This window comes from Haliotis cracherodii, unplaced genomic scaffold (genome assembly GCF_022045235.1).
Source record: "Haliotis cracherodii isolate W230 unplaced genomic scaffold, xgHalCrac1.p SCAF_2, whole genome shotgun sequence".
In the NCBI taxonomy this organism is placed as follows: Eukaryota; Metazoa; Mollusca; class Gastropoda; order Lepetellida; family Haliotidae; genus Haliotis; species Haliotis cracherodii.
The window spans coordinates 75,451,467-75,473,565 of record NW_027266275.1 but is presented as its reverse complement, the minus strand read 5'-3'; the positions used below and the strand labels follow the sequence as shown (position 1 = coordinate 75,473,565).

Below are 22,099 nucleotides of genomic sequence, written 5' to 3'. Positions count from 1 at the left end.
GTGATACTTTCTTGGCAAAATCTACCAATGGTGTTCTTGTTGATATTCTCTTGGCAAAATCTAACAATGGTGTTCTTGGCGATACTCTCTAGGCAAAATCTAAAAATGGTATTTTAATTGATACTCTCTTGGCAAAATCTACCAATGGTGTTCTTGTCGATACTCTCTAGGCAAAATCTAACAATGGTGTTCTTGGCAAAACTCTCTACACAGCAGAACCTACCAATGGTGTTCTTGGCGATACTCTCTACACAGCAGAACCTACCAATGGTGTACTTGGCAATACTCTCTAGGCAAAATCTACCAAAAGTGTTTTTGTCGATACTCTCTAGGCAAAATCTACCAATGGTGTTTTCAGCCGATACTCTCTATACAGTAGAACCTACCAATTGTGTTCTTGTCAATACTCGAGATCTCCACCTCAGATCCAATCAGACCAAACAGTAATGGTTGAAAAATCATCCACAGGACACCCACAACATTCTCAATTGGATTCTGGAAACATACATTCTCACATCATCACAACCCTACAACATGGGTGAACAAATGTCAATAAACATCCGAACCCTCAAGCAATAAATATGATATTTCTGGCCAAATTACTCACACAAATTTTGGTTAATTTACACCACATTACAATGACTGCTGAGTTCTTCGTTTCCTTGTATCAGCACTAGGCAGGGTATCAAGTTTCATAAGGAAAAGTGAGTGAGTAAGTATGGTTTTACGCCGCTTTTAGCAATATTCCAGCAATATCACGGCAGGGGACACCAGAAATGGGCTTCACACATTGTACCCATGTCAGGAATCGAACCGGGGTCTTCGGCCTGACAAGAACGATTTTAACCACAAGGCTACCCGACCGCTCATCCATAAGGAAGAGAATTTATGGATGTCAACTGCTATAGTATGAGGAAGGCAATGTTTCAGAGCATATACTTACTCCTTCATCCGGTGAATGGAGGATGAAGGAATAAGTATGTACTCTGAAACTTTGTTCCTAACATAAAGAAGTTGACATCCATAAATTCCTGATGTGTATTACTTCCAAAGGCCTTTCAAAGACTTAACAAGTGGGTCCATGTTTAACATCTTTTGGTTGATGTGGCCTGGAATAGAACCCCCGACCTTCCTCTCTCCATAGTGAGTGAGTGAGTATGGTTTTACGCCGCTTTTAGCAATATTCCAGCAATATCACGGTAGGGGACACCAGAAATGGGCTTCACACATTGTACCCATGTCGGGAATCGAACCCGGGTCTTCGGCATGACGAGCGAACGCTTTAACCACTAGGCTACCTGACCGCCACCCTCTCTCCATAGGAAGGAAGAGATAAATGATATTATTTCACTAAATGTTACAAACACATGGCAAGTGATGAACACTGGACCACACAATTAACAGAATGATTCACAAAATAATCACAGTGTCACACATTGAAAAGAGTATTATCAGTCTCAATCAAAAGGAAGGGGAAACCTTTCTGAATCAATCTGCTTTAACATCTGTGTAGCTCATGGTGACATTCACCTGTTCACCCTCCTTGAACTCTTTCCTCCACTTCAGCGCGGCAACAAACGCGAGAGTGAGGCAGCCCAGAGGTCCGGACCCCGCCCACTTTAGGTACGTGGAGAGAAAGATGGCCATCAGACCGAACCCGACCAGCATCACAGACCGAAACAACACCAGGTTCTTCTGCAACAACATTCAATTCTATTATTCTCAACTCATGCTGATCTCTGTCAACACTGGACCAAATATACAGTCATGAATTTACTACACTCATTTAGCATCAACTGAAACCTGTCTAATCCAAACCTCCTTCCCTCCCGATTCCGGACTCAAATTATGGGACGAAAGACCAGTTTATTATGTAACTGCCTCTCTAATCCCAGATTAACTTTTCAGGCAACTACCTCACACATCCAGTAAGCAGTTCTCATTAACAAACAATATGATTACAATGTAATATGATGCTGTGAATAAACTCGGCGCAGCAGTAACTTTCCTCATACTGTGGGGTACATAAAGTGGATTGTTTGTTGTTTTACGCCGCACAAAGTGGACTATTTGTTTGTTGTCAAACGCCACACTCGGCAAAATTCCAGTTGTATGATGGTGATCTGTAAATAATTGTGTCTGGACCAGACAATCCAGTGAATGACATCATTAGCATCAATCTACACAATTTTGATACGATGACATGCATCAACCAAGTCAGCAAGCCTGATTGTCTGATCTCATTAGTCACCTCTTACAACAAGCATGGGTTGCTGAAGATCAATTCTTACCGGATCATCATGGGGATAAAGTGGATTGAATAAAGTTGTATAGGTTAAGATCATATTTTAAATTCCATTCATGTAACTTTCAAACAGCTAAAACGGGTACATTAGATAAATCAATCAATGTTTTGTCATAAACATACTTTTGCTTTTGAAAGGATCAGGAATTGTCAAATAACAAATATTCAAACGAGATAGTTAAATTTTCCAATTATTGTTTCACGAGTTATCATAATCTTTTGTATGTTTATGCATGCAATGTTACCGGCAAATTGCATATAGCCATGTCCACTGTCACTGTACCAGCCAGTGCTTTTGCTTGGATCAGCACTCTGTTAAATGATGAGATGAGACAAACAGTCTGTAAATGTAGCTTGGATTCAAATCACTGCCATCATCTACAATGTAGGTATGTGATCTGGACCCCGTACACGCATATTGTTTATATTGTGGCGTCTGCCTCTCTCCAAGGCAAATCTTTCAGGTGTTAATGTACTTGAACACACATCTTGAAAACTGACTGTTCACTTCACATGCAATACCAAGGGACATAACTCTTTGCTAGAATAAGGCTTCTGTCAAATCTGGACTGGTGTGTCAAACTGGACATAAATCCCAGTCTCGTTCAGTGTAGACTGATTCCACTAAACAATCTGTTCAATGTATTTTTCATGCCATCACTAGTGGTAACATTTATTCCAGTGATTTAATTGTTAAAAATGCTTGTAATGGATTGTAACTGATTGGGCTTTGAAATTAAGCATGAAAAGTCAAGGCGTCACAAGTTTAATGCTAAAAACTGAAAATTTAAGGAGTTTCCAGATTCAAACATTACAGCAGCACAGCTTTACAACCACGGACCCCCATTAATTTCAAATACTGCACATGTTACCAAAATGTTACCATGGTTACTCATCAATGAGACTGTTTAAATTAACACTGGAAACAATACTGGCGAGGTGAAATGGGGTTTAACGTCGTGTCCAAGATTATTGCACTTATATAGCGATATGCATGTATGTGTGTGTGTTTGTGTGGCTGCTTGTACTAGTCCGGACTGATGCTGATTCATAGTGCTAGCTCACTGAGATACCATGCCACAGTCTAACATGAATACCCCACTCAGACACAGTATACTGACTCCGAGCCAACCAGTCCTTGTTTTAGCCCCTTAATGCCGAGTGCCAGACAGGGTAACAACAAGTACTTTTGTCTTTTGGTATGACGCGCCCCAGGATTGAACCCCGGACCTTCCGCTCTTTGGGCGGACGCTCTACCACTAGACCACGGAGGCGGTCGGAAACAATACTGAGAAGCAGTAGTACACCGGAGCAACTTACACTGGTGCGTTGTGGGAAGTACCAGAGTATGACCCCAGCCACGGTCCCCAGGGCGACGCCCACCACAGCCTCCAGGGGGCCCTTCAGCAGGGTCCACGCCAAGTTACCTGGGGGTAAACAGAGCAGGGAAAGGCTGGTGAATACTCAGGATGAGTCGTATTGAAAATAGAAACCTGCACACAGCAGTTATTTACGGAATGAATATTACACAGGAAGAATGTCAGTGAGTTGTTGATAACATCTGAACAGTTCTAATGTGTTGGTAAGAAATCAAATCTGGACCAGACAAACCACTGACCCATTACATTGACAATGATACCTGGAAAAGATGGGACACAATTAGCCACATCACTCTGTAACCATGGTAACCATCAATTGCCACTTCCCGTTGGTTTTACCTAGTGGGGATTCTTGGGCAAAAATAAGAATTGGTCCCCGGGAACCTACGACAGTTGAAAGAGGGGACATGATTGATTGAGAGGTTAGAGTTTTTATTGTATCAATCAGTGCATTTTCGATTAAGATTCAATTATTTACAGACATGAACATTGCTGCATTACTGCAAAGTGTAACACAACAAAACACAACCTCGATGGAAACTGGGACAAGCACAAGAACATGAGGACTTATTCAGCATGTTCAGCCTGGAATCCCCTGGGGTGGGAGGGGGAGAACAGAGATGAGGCTACATACTAACATCTCTAGACATGGTATGTACCTTGTGAGAAGGCAATGCCCAGCACAACACCGAAGCCAGTGATGGCCAGGACATCATCCACACTGGCTGCCGCGATGACGAGGGTGGGGATGCCTTTGTCTACCCCGTACCCATCTTCCTGCAGAGACAGCAGGCAGGGGACCACCACGGCCGGGGACACTGCTGCGATCACAAACCTGCAACACACATTACACTCTTTACCTGCAACAGATGGTACACACCATATCATAGTCTCTCATACAGAATTCGCTGTTTAGAGTTGCATCCCTTAGTTGTGCCAGGAACCTATGGTTTGAATCCTGGTTCGCCCTTTTCATGTTTCTAGCTGACCCAGCACCATACCTGTGTCCATGGGTTTCAACAAGGTGGAAAACATCTGAAACCTTTGTCACAGGCTTTCCTCCCACACCAAGCTGACACACCATGATGTAAATGAAGGTGAAATGGGGTTTAACGTCGCGTCCAAGATTATTGCACTTATATAGCGACGTGCATGTACGTGTGTGTGTGTGTGTGGGGCTGCTTGTACTAGGCTGGACTGATGCCGATTTATAGTGCTAGCTCACTGAGATACCATGCCGCAGTTTAACATGAATACACCACTCAGACACAGTATACTGACTCCGAGCCGACCAGTCCTTGTTTTAGCCCCTTATGCCGAGCGCCAGACAGGGTAACAAGTACCATTTTTAACGTCTTTTGGTATGACACGGCCGGGAATCGAACCCCAGACCTTTCACTCTCCGGGCGGACGTTCTACCACAAGACCACGGAGGCGGTCACACCATAATGTAACTGAAATACTGTTCAAAGCTGTGTTAAACCAACTCACATACTCACTCCCTCTCATACACTCAGAAACAAAACTATTGGAAAAATCCAAAGCAAGTCTTCAATACATCGGCAAGTCAAGAAAAGTCTGGAATTCTCTGGGCTCCTTTCTATTACACATCAAAAAGACAATTAAATGCTAGTCTGACTTTATCTGGCAAACATGACTGACTAGTACAGCACGGAAACAATTTCCACAATGATTGTGATACAGATATTAATCAGCTGTTAACCCAACAACTGGAAACATACCATATTAACAACCTTTTACAACTAGAGTTACCTCCCTTAACTGTTTGCCATCTACGAACACAAGAACACTAAGTTGACCTACTTGGTGATGATGGGCACGGACCCGACTTTCGTTTTGCAATTTATTGCAATGCAATAATGACTCATTTATTGCGATACACACCACAATATATTGCATGAATTGTTATATTAGTAATTTGTCATGAATGTAAATAAAAACAAGTATTTGTCACAAAGTGACTAAATGTCCCCCGCCTGTATATACACCATAGTTCCAAATATGAAGACAATCCAGCGATTAGTTCTTGAGATATCGCGGCAACACCGTTTTCCAACTCCAAAAGCAGATTTGCCTGCTGTGACCTTGAAAATGGGGTCAAGGTCACCAAAACCAACTGGTGTCTGCAGAGTCTGTATATACACCAAAGTTCCAAATATGAAGACAATCCAGTGTTCAGTTCTTGAGATATCGCGGCAACAAACAGGTTGGGCGTACGGACGTACATACAGATAGTCGTGAATACTATATCCCCCACTCCGCGCTTTCGCGGGGCAGGGGACAATAACCCAACTTCTTGGTTTCACTTTTTTCGATCACAGCAAATCAGTTCCAAGTTTTGAAATTTCATAATCTCCATTTGATTTGTCACTTATGTACACATCGCCAACAAGATGAAATATGTATTATTTAAAAAAAGCAATAAATCTTACAAATGTATTGTGAAACGTATTCATTAGTATTTCATATCATAGCATATCTGTGTGCCAATATATCGTGCATCTCTACTACTCAGAATATGAAAATACTGCCTTCCAACATGCTGGAGCATGAGTGTATTTACCCGCTCATAAAATCACACTCGTGTGTATTTACCTGCACATGAAGCCTGCTCCCGTGTATTTACCCGAGCATGAAGCCAATTCCCCTGTATTTACCCGTACATGAAGCCCATTCCCCTGTATTTACCCGTACATGAAGCCCATTCCCCTGTATTTACCCGCACATGAAGCCCGCTCCCATGTATTTACCCAAGCATGAAGCCCACTCACTTGTTTTTACCCAAGCATGACGCCCGCTCACGTGTATTTACCTGCACATGAAGCCCGCTCACGTGTATTTACCCAAGCATGAAGCCCACTCACGTGTATTTACCCAAGCATGACGCCCACTCACTTGTTTTTACCCAAGCATGACGCCCGCTCACGTGTATTTACCTGCACATGAAGCCCGCTCCCATGTATTTACCCAAGCATGAAGCCCACTCACTTGTTTTTACCCAAGCATGACGCCCGCTCACGTGTATTTACCTGCACATGAAGCCCGCTCACGTGTATTTACCCAAGCATGGAGCCCGCTCCCATGTATTTACCCAAGCATGAAGCCCCACTCCCAGGGGAATCCGAGCAGGAGATGTGCTGCAACTGCATCGGCTGTGGTCTCCATGAGGCATGGTGAGAAGGCTAGTCTCACGACTACAAAGGACAGCTTCCGGAGAGCAGACGGGTCCAGTCCAAGACCGGCTCGCAGAAGGATGATGCCAAGAGCTATATTCCTGGAACAAAACCCCATAACGGTAACATCTCCTGGAAAAACATTGACCTATGAAAATAGCAGCTTGTTGTAACTGTACTGAATGATAAGAAATTGTCAATGTCCAGTTCGCTGCTAATCAAAAATTATTTTCTTTTCACTATCTACCCATTTTACAATACAAGAATATTGTCTAGTTTTACATAGCCATAAACAGGAATCTGATAAAAACATATACACTCCCTAAATATCAACATACAATTTTTCATTTCTTTCAAACAGGTACGTAGCCAGTTGCTACAACAACGGACAACCTGACCATGGCGTCAGCTTCCTTGACTTTCATTCGGGTGAGCTAACCAAGTCATGTCAATAATCTCCAAAGACGTCGGCGGTTTGATCCCGGACACATCATACCAAAAGACGTTAACACATGGTACTTGTTGTCATCCTGTCTGGCACTCGGCATGAAGGGGACAAGACAAGGACTGGTCTGCTCGGAGTCAGTATATTGTGTCTGCGTGGGGTAATTATGTTAACTGTGGCATGGTATCTCACAGGGCTAGCACTATAAAATCGACATTAGTTTGGACAAGTTCAATCAGCCCCACACACACATACACAAGCAAGCACATGGCTATATGAAGGCAATGATCTTGGGTGCAACGTTAAACTCCATTTCGCCTAAACCCACTATAAAACCAGCATTAGTCCAAACTAGTACAGTGAGTGAGCATGGTTTTATGCCGCTTTTAGCAATATTCCAGCAATATCACAGCAGGGGGACACCAGAAATGGGCTTCACACATTGTACCCATGTCGGGTAATCGAACCCGGGCTTCGATGTGACGAGCGAACGCTTTAACCACTAGGCTTCCCAACCGCCCCCTAAACTAGTACAAGCAGCCCCACACACACATACACAAGCATGCACATGGCTATATAAATGCAATGATCTTGGGTGCAACATTAAACTCCATTTTGTCTAACCCCACCGTAAAATTGACATTAGTCTGGACTAGTACAAGCAGCCACACACACACACACATACACAAGCATGCACATGGCTATATAAATGCAATGATCTTGAGCTGTGACGTTAAACCCCATTTCACCATCCCACCAAACCTTAATCTTTAATTCATTACATCCCTCAGCCAACTTTTGCTACCAATTATCAAATTTGGCTATTATTAGAACAGTTTTTGACTCATGTGGATTCAGGATTAGAATTGGTCCCTTGCAAACTAAGCTGGTCACAAGAAGCAACTATATGGATCTGTGGGTCAGGTTGTCAATTGGTTGATTTAGTTTGATCATAACACGATAGCATGGATCATTGCTCATAATGTCAATCACTATACTGTCTGGTCCAGACCTGAATATGTACAGGCCACCATCGCACTGCCGGTATATTGCTCAGTGCAGCTTACAACAAGAAACAAACAAACAACAGCGTGTGCCGTCCTACCGGGCTCCTGAGGACCAGGCACGGTGTATATCGGTGGAGATGGCTATCTGGGGAACATTTCGTAATATCCCTCCAACAAGCAGCATGCCTGGAAGAGATAGGGCACAAATTGTTACAGTGGACATCATACAATGGACTCTGCTTGAGCAGAGATTTCTTATGATTATGGAATTTAGATCACATGTATTTACACATAAAGGATAGCTACATGATAAATCACAAAGAACAATGAAGAATGAAGTGTGGCTTATTTCACAAACAGACATCATGACATCATTTCTGGAGATTCAAACAGTTGCTCGTAACTCAACTTGATGACATTGTATATTGGACGTTATTTTTGAGAGGAGATAATTTGTTCACCATAGATGGAGCTGATGATCGCAGATAAACACGATGACTTAACAATCGCATCCGAAAGCAGGAGAGATCTGACAATCGGTATTGGGAGAAAAGGTGCAGGTGAGCAATATTTTAGCAATATTCCAGCAATATTCCAGCAATATCATGGCAAGGGACACCAGAAATGGGCTTCACACAATTGTACCCATGTCGAGAATTGATCCCGCGTCTTTGGCGTGACGAGCGAACACTTTAACCACTAGGCTAGCCGACCACCTCAAAGGTACAGGTAATCGACGTGAGGATTGTGAGAATATACAAGAAATATCCACCTGTGCATTAAATGAACTTGTCCTACATTGCCAATGTCAGATTCTATTGAGGGAATCATCATTATTAAGATATGGGTAAATATTTTTAAAGCATGTACATTTATCATCATCCTTAAAGAGGCTGTACATTATGTTGATATCTCATATAAGAAATAAACGACTCGTGGTCGTCGTTTATCGTACAATAAAAAACTGTGCCCCTCATGGTTTTTTCTCCCTGTAGCGTTTTAAGGTACGATAAACAACTCCAGCTCGTCGTTTATTTGTTAAATAAAACAACTTGACTGTCACCGATTGAAATAGGACATTTTATTTATTATTGTACCTTTATTTATTATCGTACCTATATTTATTATTGTACCTTTATTTATTATGGTACCTTTATTTATTATGGTACCTTTATTTATTATTGTACCTCAAAAAATAAAAGGATCAGCATGTTTTTCATTTCTCATTGAAACAGCCTCGACAGTCTGTAAACTTCTTCCTGTCTAGTAAGCTAATCTTAACACAATAATCTACTGAAAATAAAGCCAAAAGGATCATGCTAACTAACTCAAAACAGACAGCAGGTATGCATGACAATAATGATATTCCACGAATACATCCTCATTAACACTGACACCCAACACATAATCTGAAACTTACCTAGCAATGGTGGAAGCGGCAGGAAAGGGATGATGTTTTTAACCAGTGACACCAAATATCCACCAAACCAACAGGTGACAAACAACACCAGCAACGCAAACAGGTTGCCCCCCGGGAGTGCCTCCGCCCCGGTCAGGGAGATCAAAACAGCGAGCCAGATCCCGAACATGAACAACAGCACCAGAAAGCCTCCTACTTTTCCATGGGGTGGACACATAAAAAAATATTTCACTCTCTGACCGAGGGTGGCATTTTCTGGCAATGGGTTGTAGTGTGTTTGAAAGGGTTTGAATGTCCTGTGGCAACATGTCCGGAGAGCAAGGCACCTCTTTGGTTGTTCAGACTTTGGGAGCTCTTCTCTAATTTCAACCTCCACCTCTCCATCTTGATCCATGGTTGCTGAGCCTTCCGAAAACATGTCACGTTTTGACAGCTTAGCCGAGCTGTTAGAGTAGCTCTGCATAGCTAGGCCGTCTGCTTCCCTGGCTGTGTCCGTCTGCCCCCCTGACATGGCTGATGACTCAGTGATTCAGTCACCTGGCAACACAAAGTATGTTACTTTTGTTAACCAGCATAAATATTCTGACATAGGCAAAAGTAGAGAGGGTTTTAATTTGTGTGAATTTTCAGATACTATCATTCAAATATTTAGATCTTCACCAAAGACAGCTGTTGTTCATTGCCTTGATCGGCATATACCTCTAAAATACCTTAGCCATATATCACAGCAATGTAACAAATATGATAAAAGCCATTCTCATGTTTGTTTGTTTGTTGTTGTTTAATGCCCCACTCAGCAATATTCCACCTATAGGACGGCGGTCTGTAAATAATCAAATCTGGACCAAACAATCCAGGGACTGACATCATGAGCATCGATCCACGCAATTGGGATACGATGACATGCATCAACCAAGTCAGCGAGTCTACCACCTGATCCAATTAGTCGCCTCTTATGACAAGCATAGTCGCCTCTTATGGCAAGTATGGGTTGCTGAAGACCTATTCTACCCCGGAATCTTCACAGGACCATTCTCAAGTACAGTGACAGTTTTAGAATTGAGTGAATACTTAGTGTACAATTACAACTTCAGATTGGTGTTAATAACCAATGACTTTCGGTTAAATGGAAATAAAGGCACAAATTATGCAGGTCTTAGACGTTCTTGAATCTTGAACCCAGTTGCATTGATATAGCGTTGACACACCAAGACCACAATCAGGGTCAATCAGAGATTTGAACCCACAGCCACCAGATCAACAGTGATAACGAACCAGTCAAAAAGTTGCTTTAGACTAAAAAAACGAGAAAATACATATATCAAAATCAAACTTTGCACTGCACCTCTCCTATTAGTAAAGAAAGTGTTCCTTAAATTTGAAAAGAATCTGTGTAGTAGTTCTCAAGTTATAGGTTGCACAATTGTTCAAGTAAAAACATTCAAAGTAAAAAAATATAAATACTGGTAGATGTATGTTTTCAGGAAACCCAAATAATGAAATCAATCTTTGCACTGCACCTCTCCTAGTGGTATTGAAAGTGTTGACCAAGTTTGAATCAGTGTAGTAATTTTCAAGTTACAGGTCACACCCAAAAATGTCCTTGGAAGGACAGATGGATGGACAGACAGAATTCTTTGGTATAACTATATACCCCCACCCTTTTAGGTTGTGGGTATTTTTAAATATATGTATCGGACATTGAACTGTTGCACTGCTCCCTAAGGATCAGAACCACCAGGCATCTTCTCAGAAACCAGGTCGTGGGTATGATTAAAGATGTTTATCTAACATTGAACTGTTGCAATACTCCCTAAGGATCAGAACCACCAGGCATCTTCTCAGAAACCAGGTCGTGGGTATTATTAAAGATGTTTATCTAACATTGAACTGTTGCAATACTCCCTAAGGGTCAGAACCACCAAGCATCTTCTCCTCAGAACCACTGAACCAGTGAAGTGTGTGAAGTTTCAGCTTCATTGGTCCAATCGCTTCGGAGGAGATACTGCAGGCTGCGAGACAAACAGGCCATGACATAAGATCAGTTGACTTTCAGTCAGGTGAGCTAAAAGTAATAATATGCTGAACAATTTCTTTTAGACCTTTGGATGTAAATATAACAATTAATTAACTGTAGCCTAACACAACCGATGCACTTACTATCTCATGGAGTAAATGAACTGATAAAAACATGATTCATGTTATCACAACTTTTAATTTTTTCAAAATCCTGTCACTTACAACAAACCAATGAAAGACAATACAATCAAGTATGAATAAATTAACACCAATTTGAACAGTATTCCAGTCATAATACAATGTGTCAGCTTAATGTGGGAGGAAAGCCTGAAGTGATGCAGGTCTGACGTTTACCACTTTGGTGAAACCCACGAGCACAGGTATAGTGCTGACACACAGACCTAGAAACACTATCAGGGCGAACAAGGAATCTAACACACGATGACATTCTTGGAAACCAAGTCAAAGGTGCCACATGTTGCCAGTCTGGGATCCTAAAATGTTTTACCTGGACCTGAACTGGGCCGGAACTGGACCTGAACTGGGCCTGAACTGGACCTGAACTGGACAACAGGTAGACCCAGGTAAATTTACATTTAGGATAATGATTTGTTTGTTTGTTTGTTGTTTAATGCCAACTCAGCAATATTCCAGCTCTATGATGGCAGCCTGTAAATAATCAAGTCAGACATCCAGTCATTGATATAAGCAACATCCCACATCATCAGGGTACCATGACAAATAATCAACCAAGGAACCCCCACAGGTGCCCTGATAGGGAAGAATTATGTACACACAGCACTACACTGTGTTCACTTGGCTTGGTTCATCAGCATACTCCTCATGGTCATAAAACACTGTCTGCATTAACTACACATGTCGGGCAGGGCGCTACTGTTGATGACAGGTAACATACACCTATATGCGGAAGTTCGGGGCTGACAGGTTACTGGTAACATCTCATCTGAGGAAGGCTCAAGATGCCAGGTAAACAAGCCACAGGCTGTCCGCTCAGGTCCACCCGATGTGCAGATAAATATTCCTGTCCCCCCAGGCTTTTGTTACAGATGGCGAAGTGATTATTCAGTCGTTACATCACTATAGTGTTGTTACATCACAAGGAACATGCTAATTTTGTTGCATGTGAAATATCCTTCATAAATTCTAAACCCCTACAAATATTTTCAAAGGAAATAATACACAAAAATATGAGTAAGAAATATGATTTTAACAAGACAAAAAGTGAGCAGGGCTTTGGCTCCAACATATTTCTAAGTTCAAAACATGAAAAAAAGCCACATTTTCTCAGATAATCCACCTCTCGAAATCAAACATTGCACTAGACTATATTGGTATAGAAACTGTATCCCCGATTTGAAAAGAATCCATGAAGTAGTTTTCAAGTAATATAGGTCGCACAAATGTTGATGTAAAAACAATTCTAAAATGTTCTCGGAAGGACGGATGGACAGACGGAAGGAATTCCTTGGTATAACTATATACCCCTGCCTATATCAGGTTGGGGGTTTAACAATGGAAATATTATCAATGTAGACTACTCAGAGTGAATGTGTATGGATGCTGAACAGACAAGCCACTGTTACACAACATATATTTATACATACATTACCCATATAACCAACCACTGATAATGTTGACCTCGGGAGTTGACCTACCTCAGTGTTAGTGTTGAGATAACACAGCTCAACACACTACTTGGGCAAATACGAGTGTTATACCTGGCTTGCTAGGACATGCAGCCCTCTAAACTCTCTTTCACCTATATACAGGCAACTGAAGTTGATTTGCTTTTATAATCAGTTGCCTGTTACAGAAATAATCAGCAGAGAAATTTCAGTGTTACAACTCATATCATTCCTTGGTATCCAAAGTGACTTCCAGCCTCGCAGAAACAAGATGGCTGTGACGTCAGTAAACATCTAAACACGTATAATGACATCACCAGGAAAACACAGATAGCAAAAGGGTTCGGCCTTCAAAAACGTTTCAGGTTCAAATATAAAAAAATAATTTGGGATTGGTAATATTTCTTTTCCATGATGTTTTTTGTGAGTTTTGATATTCATTTGGAACTAGTTGATATTACCGTATATTACGGGGTAATAGCCGACCTGGGATAGAGTGCCCTAAGTTGACTCTTGAAATCACTACTTAAATTATATGCCTTCAAGAAAGGAAAGAACGGGAGAATTATGTTTGCAAGAAAAGTAAATGCCATTATTAAAAGCAAATTTGTATTTACTTCCAATTCTTTCGAATGTCAGTGCTTTAGGTTTCTGATTGTTTTGTAGATAGAATCATATTTCTTTGAAACTTTAACTATAATCTGATAATTCAGCATATATAATCAATGCTCAGCAAAAAATTGGCTGTGAGTTATTATCGACAGTGTTTACATTTTGACACTTTCTCACAAAACATGAATTGAAAAGTAAGGATTATTAGTTGTATTAAAGGTCTGTAATCTTCATGTATAACATAACCCTGTATATACTGGCATATACTCACATACACCGGTATATACTGGCACATACTCACATAACCAGTATATACTGGCACATACTCACATACACCGGTATATACTGACACATACTCACATAAACCAGTATACAATGACACATACTCACATACATCGGTATATACTGACACATACTCACATACACCGGTATATACTGGCACATACCGTATTTTCTTGAGTATAGTGCGCACCCATGTATAATGCGCACCCCCCTCTAGCGGGTTCAATATTTTGGAAAAAAAGAAATTTGAATATTATGCGCAGAAAAAATTTACACCGTACCCTTTCAGCGAAGTCCGGCAAACGAACGGGTGCTGAGAAACTTCGTCAGTACAAATTTGAAATTTGAGATAAAAAATCACCAGACATGTTTATTTACCGTTTAAATAGTATTTATTGTTCTGCTAGGCATTGTTTTATATCTAGGGATTAAGATTACCTTGTGTATTTTCTCGTAAACTAAGCCGGAAACAGCAATCAGCTGTACACACGTTTTCTTGGAATCGACCGGTGATTCAGTCAAGACACACCCAATGATATAACTTTATAGGATTTTTAATGCAAGGATCGGCAACAATTGTATCTGAAACTATTTTATTTATCAGGAATAATATATTCCATTATTTTCTTAATTATATGCAGCCTTTACTAAACATATTTAAAATAATAATAACCCTAAGCGAAGCAGCTGATCGCTATTCCCGGGTATTATTTTTTACATGGAACATGTCTGACCAGTCACCGTCAAGGCTCACGCGCACTTCAGCACGTGAGCGCGAGAATTTCATGTTGACATAGAATCGTCAAACAAAAACAAATATGATTTTTAACGAGTCAAAGTATGTCATTTATGATATATGTATCCATTCTCTGTCAACTAAAGTTCGTTTCAAGGCGTCAATAGCGGTATTCTGACCGTGGTTGCTGTTAATAACGGTGAGTTGTGCGATCTTCCGATCGCTTCACACACGATTTCGCCGAAATTAATAAAAACAATATTATAAGGAATTTTGAATAAAATTAATGAAGTAAGTTACAAACATAAGTCCAGAAATACAAAGAACACTTTTTATAGACAGACAGTGTAATTACATAATTATTTTGCGTACTTCAGTATGGATTTGTTGACATGGTATTTCCGGTGTTTCGTGCTCACGGTAATGTCTTTCCATGGGAGGAAAAAACATCCAAACTCATAATTCGTGTATAATGCGCACCCCCTTCTACACAGCTGTGTATATACTGACATACATGCTCACATGCACCGGTATATACGACACATACACTGGTATATATACTGACATACTCACATGCACCGGTATATACTGACACATACACCGGTGTATACAGACACATACACTGGTATATACTGACATACTCACATGCAACGGTATATACTGACACATACTCACATACACCAGTATATACTGAGACATACACTGGTATATACTGACATACTCACATGCACTGGTATATACTGACACATACACCGGTATATACCGACACATGCTCACAAACACTGTCCTGGTTTGAAGGTCTACTTACAATCACACAACATGCTGGGATGTGATGACAGGAAGGAAGAAGTCTGCCTGTGATAAAGTCATGGCTTGAATGATGGCCTGCCCTGGAGCTCTTAGCTGCTCTCGTTTCTCTGTCTGGTTCTGAATACTATTTGAAAAACCTATCTTTGCATATGCGCATATTTATCATCTTGGAATTATAAGAGAAATACATATCTCATATCGCTTTGTCCTTTCTTTCAAAAATGAAAAAAATTGGTAGGATCTTTCCTTTGTTTGTTGTTTAACGCCGCACTTGGCAATATTCAAATTGGTATGAATATGGTACAGAAAACGTTGCTCCAATAAAGTCTTCATGAATCAGTAGTGCAAGATGGTGCACTGTAACTTACAACTCTAATCAATGACCATCTATAATTGATCAGTGATTGATTGATTAGCATACGATGCAAGGATCCATATAAAGTGGTTCTGATTAATTAGCTGATCAGCAGTGCTTCTGTCCATACATTCTTAAACAGTTTCATAATTTGTAATCTGGATGGATATGAAAATGAACGCCTTGAAAACTTGATAAGGGGAAAACACAAACCATTACAAACAGAATATACAAGTAATGGTTGGTCAGTAGAGACAGTGGTTTAAAGAACCTTGTGATCCGTGAAGATCCGGGGTGGAATAGGGCTTCAGCAACCCATTCTTGAGGTACAAGTCAACTATGCTTGTCATAAGAGGTAACTAACGGGATTGGGTGGTCAGGCTCACTGACTTGGTTGATGCATGTCATCGTATTCCAATTGCGTGGATTGATGCTCATGATGTTCAGCACTGGATTGTCTGGTCCAGACTCCATTTTTTCCAGACCGCCGTCATATAGCTGGAATATTGCTGAGTGAGGCATAAAACAGCAAAGAAACATTATATAACATAGTGTCTGTTGAGACAGCTGATTATACACGGAACATGTGAGTGAGCTGGGATTAACACTACTTAGGGTGGTATTATGTTATAGCATTTCTACAACTGCAGGGGATTGATGTTCTTCACTCTCAAGCCAATGGCTGGTTGGTTGGGAAGAAGAGGCGGGAAAATGATTGCATTAATAATTATGCAAAATACAAGCAATTGATTATTTGACAATGATTGATCTGTTGAGACAGGAGACCATATAGCCCATGACTGTTCAGCTAAGACAGACAGCTATATTTCCATAATCATTTATTGATCACTTGGGATCAACAGTTATGTGACAAATGACTGAAGGATTGAAACAATCACCTAGATAACTAACAATCAATTGCTCAGGCAAACTTCTTTAACAAAACTACTTCATCAACTTCTAAGAAATGCTTTTCAAACAATTCAATTGCTCAGGGCAGTCAAAAAATAACTAGTGGGTTTAATCAGCAGAAATTGTTGATTCCATAACCAGTGATTGATCAGTCAGAACAGTAGATGATCGCTTAAGGTAGTCAATCATGTTACAATGATTGTTAGATTCAGGTAAACAATCATGAATTGTCTTATTCAACCAATGAATGATCAGTGGGGATAGTTTATAATCAATTATTGATCAGTGGGGATAGTTTATAATCAATTATTGATCAGTGGGGACATTTGATAACTTAACCAATGAATGATCAGTGGGGATAGTTTATAATCAATTATTGATCAGTGGGGATAGTTTACAATCAATTACTGATCAGTGGAGACATCCGATAACTTAACCAATGAATGATCAGTGGGGATAGTTTATAATCAATTATTGATCAGTGGGGACATTTGATAACTTAACCAATGAATGATCAGTGGGGATAGTTTATAATCAATTATTGATCAGTGGAGACATCCGATAACTTAACCAATGAATGATCAGTGGGGATAGTTTATAATCAATTATTGATCAGTGGGGATAGTTTATAATCAATTATTGATCAGTGGGGACATTTGATAACTTAACCAATGAATGATCAGTGGGGATAGTTTATAATCAATTATTGATCAGTGGGGACATTTGATAACTTAACCAATGAATGATCAGTGGGGATAGTTTATAATCAATTATTGATCAGTGGGGACATTTGATAACTTAACCAATGAATGATCAGTGGGGATAGTTTATAATCAATTATTGATCAGTGGGGACATTTGATAACTTAACCAATGAATGATCAGTGGGGATAGTTTATAATCAATTATTGATCAGAGGGGACATCCGATAACTTATCCAATGATTGATCAGTGGGGATAGTTGATAACAAATGACTGATCAGTGGGGATAGTTGTTAACCAATGATTGATCAGTGGGGATAGTTGATAACCAATGAATGATCAGTGGGGATAGTTGATAACCAATGATTGATCAGTGGGGATAGTTGATAACCCATGATTGATCAGTGGGGATAGTTGATAACCAATGATTGATCAGTGGGGATAGTTGATAACCAATGAATGATCAGTGGGGATAGTTGATTACCAATGATTGATCAGTGGGGATAGTTGATAACCAATGATTGATCAGTGGGGATAGTTGATAACCAATGATTGATCAGTGGGGATAGTTGATAACCAATGAATGATCAGTGGGGATAGTTGATAACCAATGATTGATCAGTGGGGATAGTTGATAACCAATGATTGATCAGTGGGGATAGTTGATAACCAATGATTGATCAGTGGGGATAGTTGATAACCAATGATTGATCAGTGGGGATAGTTGATAACCAATCATTGATCAGTGGGGATAGTTGATAACATAATCACTAACTGGTTGTGGCCCAAGACTTCCCAGTATGCCTGACCTGATGACTCTCCTGGTGCTGATGTCACAACATGATGCCGAGCAGCATCGCCTGCATCTCCCACTCACCAGTCATCTGTGGGGAGACAATCAGGCCCAATGTTACAGGTGCCTACAAACGGTTTCTCATTGTAAGAAAACAACTCACTCAATTGTTTTTCTATAGAACCCTTCTTTGTGAAAGTAATTAATATTATTATAATGGTAAAATGATAGAACAAATAGTAAATGTTACAATGTCACTGACCAAAAGAGAAAAATTACATTGGAAAAAAATGCTGTGTCAAAATGTCCTAAATAGGGAATTGGAGTAATTTGCACTCTGGCAGTTCACTTAATACTCTCAATGTACACAGTCAACAATAAAGACATTCAGTGTGTTTAGTGCAATTTGGCATTCCAGGGTAAGTTACAGAACATTTCAAGAGGAAACCAGAGATATGTTTCTCAATTTATTTCACCAGAGTTTTTCATATAAGGATTTACGTTTCTTACTATATAAATTACTATGATCAGTTAACGGTCAAATGAGATTCTGCTGTGTTGAATGTCAAATACTGAATATAAATTTGTCATGTTAAAAATAAAAATCTGTTGTTTCTTGAAATATTGAATATGAAATTGCTATGTAAATTGATTTAAATAGAAGAATGCAGAAATAATGCTGAAGAAAACCAAACTAGAATTTGGTACAAAAAGGATGGATGCAATCTTATTGAATACTGTAAGTACACACATAAACACATTTCCGATATTTCCAAATTTTAATAAAAAAAAGTCAGTAAATAATAATGCAATAGATGTATATTAAGGTGAGTTGTAAAACAATTTCTTAAAATTCCTATGTGGCAGAGTAAATACAATGCATAGATCTAATTGAAATACACAAGTTCAACAAAAGTTGATTAAACCGCAAAGGTCATTATTGTGAAGATATCAACCATCTGTTGGACCAGATGCATTTGTTAACTTGTAACATCAAACATTTTATACAAACAGGATTCAACCTGAGGGATATCAGACATCTCCAGCAAGTCTAGACTGGGCATTTTGTAATATGGGTATTGTCAAAATTGACCTGAGACATACAATCATACAATCTCCTAAATATGTTGTTCATTTAACACTAAAGGCACTCAAAACATAAGAGTGACACACCTACAATAGCAAATTCATCGAGAGATATCAATTAAGTTATGTAACCTAGCTTGCACACTGGCGATGTTATTTCAGTCACTTCACTGATCTTTCTAGCCATTCACTTCCTAGATCTTTGACCCCTATTAATATTATATAGGTTGAATTTATGATTAAAGGGGCACTGATCTAACGCAATTCCCCGGACTGGTTGTTGCCTTTGTTATTGTTTTTTCCCCCGTGAGTACCCGGATGATACGCAACGCAACTGAGCGTGACCAGAGACTGGGCTACCGTCTGCAAGGACAGCTAAATAAACTTGGAGGCTGGAGGCAATATTTGTTTTACGCATTTTTGCATAAACACTGATTGGTTAACTGTGATCTATAAAGATTTCGACAAAGGGCGCATGTTAATTAATTTCTTCAGCCTAAACAAACAGACAAAAAGAACGGCGGAGCTCATCGGATATCGTCATTTGGAAATACCCCAGATGGTTATAGTTTAATACTAAAAAAAGTATCCATGCAGTCAAAGCATTTTCGGATTTCGGATTGCATCTATAATACCATTACTACTCCCTTGTTATCATCCACGTTTTCTCGTATAACCCTACACTTGTGTATTTGTCATTATTCACTTGATGCTCAGTTAATTAATTTATTACAGGTACAATTAGTGGTAGCACCACTTAGATTACCTGACAAAGGTTCCCATTTGGCATTTATTGTGTCTGGGGTAATTATTAAATCTAAATCCAGGTTTGAAGTGAGGTTAAATGTGTGTTATGTAATATGCACGTGGCAGACCAGCAAGAGGTGAATGATCAGTTGATTTACTTTTTTTTGTAAATCAAAGGATCGTTCCTAGTCATCAAAAGATTAACAGAAATTACGTTGATTGATTAATCACTGTTATCTTGCACAGTTGATATGTCAAAAGTGAGTGTTTACATGTCTAGGTTTACTAAAACAAAGGGAATACACTCATACCATGGCGTGAAGTGCCGGTGTAAAAACAACATACTTTGTTCAAAGGGTTAACTGATAATACGTTGATTGATTGATCATTGTTATCTATCACTCAATGGATTTTTTAGGAACCGTGGACGTTATGAAAATAGTTGTCACGTGGGCTTTCTCAGCCGACACTTGAGACTCGACACCTATGTGAAACACCTGAAACAATCCAAGTGATCAGTTGAGAATCGAACACGGGTTATAATATCCCGAAATGATATACATGTATATCTTTTAAAATATTTGATTGTTACAGAGACACGTGTCATCGAATAAGTTTCTTTGTACAGCTGCAGACGAGTGGGATATTGTTCCTTTGTGTGGATATTCACGGATACATTCCTCGAAGAAGGAAGCTGCCTAAAATTTATACACATAAATTTGGTAGGTTGAAATTATAGTATTTGCATTTTGTTTTCCTTCTTTTGAACCGATTCGTTCTTGTTCTCTACGTCTTGGTTGGGAAATTCTTCAATGCGCGATAGACGTTGTTTTCACAGGTCTTTTCCTTTGTAAGCGTGTATATATTACCGTCAATTTGTAAAATGTGATTCTCTCAGGCAATTTATAAAATGTGTTTTTGACTAAAATAATTTGTCCAGATTGATTAAGACGATCAAAAGGGCCTACAAACATCACAACAGATTATTATGTAGGACTAGAAGCCAAACAACATAGAAATGTACTTTTCAACGTAACATTTTCAAATGTTTGGAGTTTGTTATTATAAAAATACAGATGGAAATGTTTTTCAGTCACTTTGTAAAATAACTGAATATTTAGACGTTAAATAAAATTGGAAATGTTACACATTTTGACAATAAAAAAATATACACACTATAAAAAAGCAATGCTCAGGAGAAATATTTACTTTGTGTTACAAGTAAAAATAGAGTAAACGAAAATCGCAAATTTGCCAAGCAAGTGACTTATCAAAACTTCGTCACCATTATCAATGCTACCCACAAAGATACCTACATTTCCTTATTATCTCGAAAACTGTATTTCATTTTGTTGATCAATGTGACCATACGCCCTTATTACTACCCATAAAAGTGACTAATGTGCTTACGAATGGCGCAGCAGAGGTCGCGAACTAGTCTAGATTTCTGCTATACATCCGGGTACTCACTGGGAAAAAACAATAACAAAGGCAACAACCAGTCCCGGGGAATTGCGTTAGATCAGTGCCCCTTTAAGGTGTAAGGATAATTGAACTGCAAAAACGGTGCACCGAGAATCACACACACTAATCTGTATATGAATTCAAATTTAATTTAACCAAAGAAAAGAAGAATGACTCTTTAGAACA

The 22,099-nt window shown here is 39.5% G+C and overlaps 1 protein-coding gene across 1 annotated transcript in view; it reads right to left on the bottom strand.

The window, feature by feature from the left end:
* Nucleotides 1-18,707, bottom strand: part of LOC139468521 (sodium/hydrogen exchanger 9B2-like) — a 39,175-nt gene extending 20,468 nt beyond the window's left edge. The window contains exons 1-8 of the mRNA XM_071250530.1: nt 18,633-18,707; nt 9,751-10,287; nt 8,429-8,516; nt 6,797-6,979; nt 4,344-4,519; nt 3,626-3,732; nt 1,531-1,695; nt 387-495 (exon numbers count right to left, since the gene is read on the bottom strand). Of these exons, the coding sequence (XP_071106631.1) occupies nt 387-495; nt 1,531-1,695; nt 3,626-3,732; nt 4,344-4,519; nt 6,797-6,979; nt 8,429-8,516; nt 9,751-10,261 (1,339 nt within the window). The 5' untranslated portion in view covers nt 10,262-10,287; nt 18,633-18,707. The remainder of the gene's footprint in view (nt 1-386; nt 496-1,530; nt 1,696-3,625; nt 3,733-4,343; nt 4,520-6,796; nt 6,980-8,428; nt 8,517-9,750; nt 10,288-18,632) is intronic.
* Between the last annotated feature and the right edge of the window lie 3,392 nt (nt 18,708-22,099).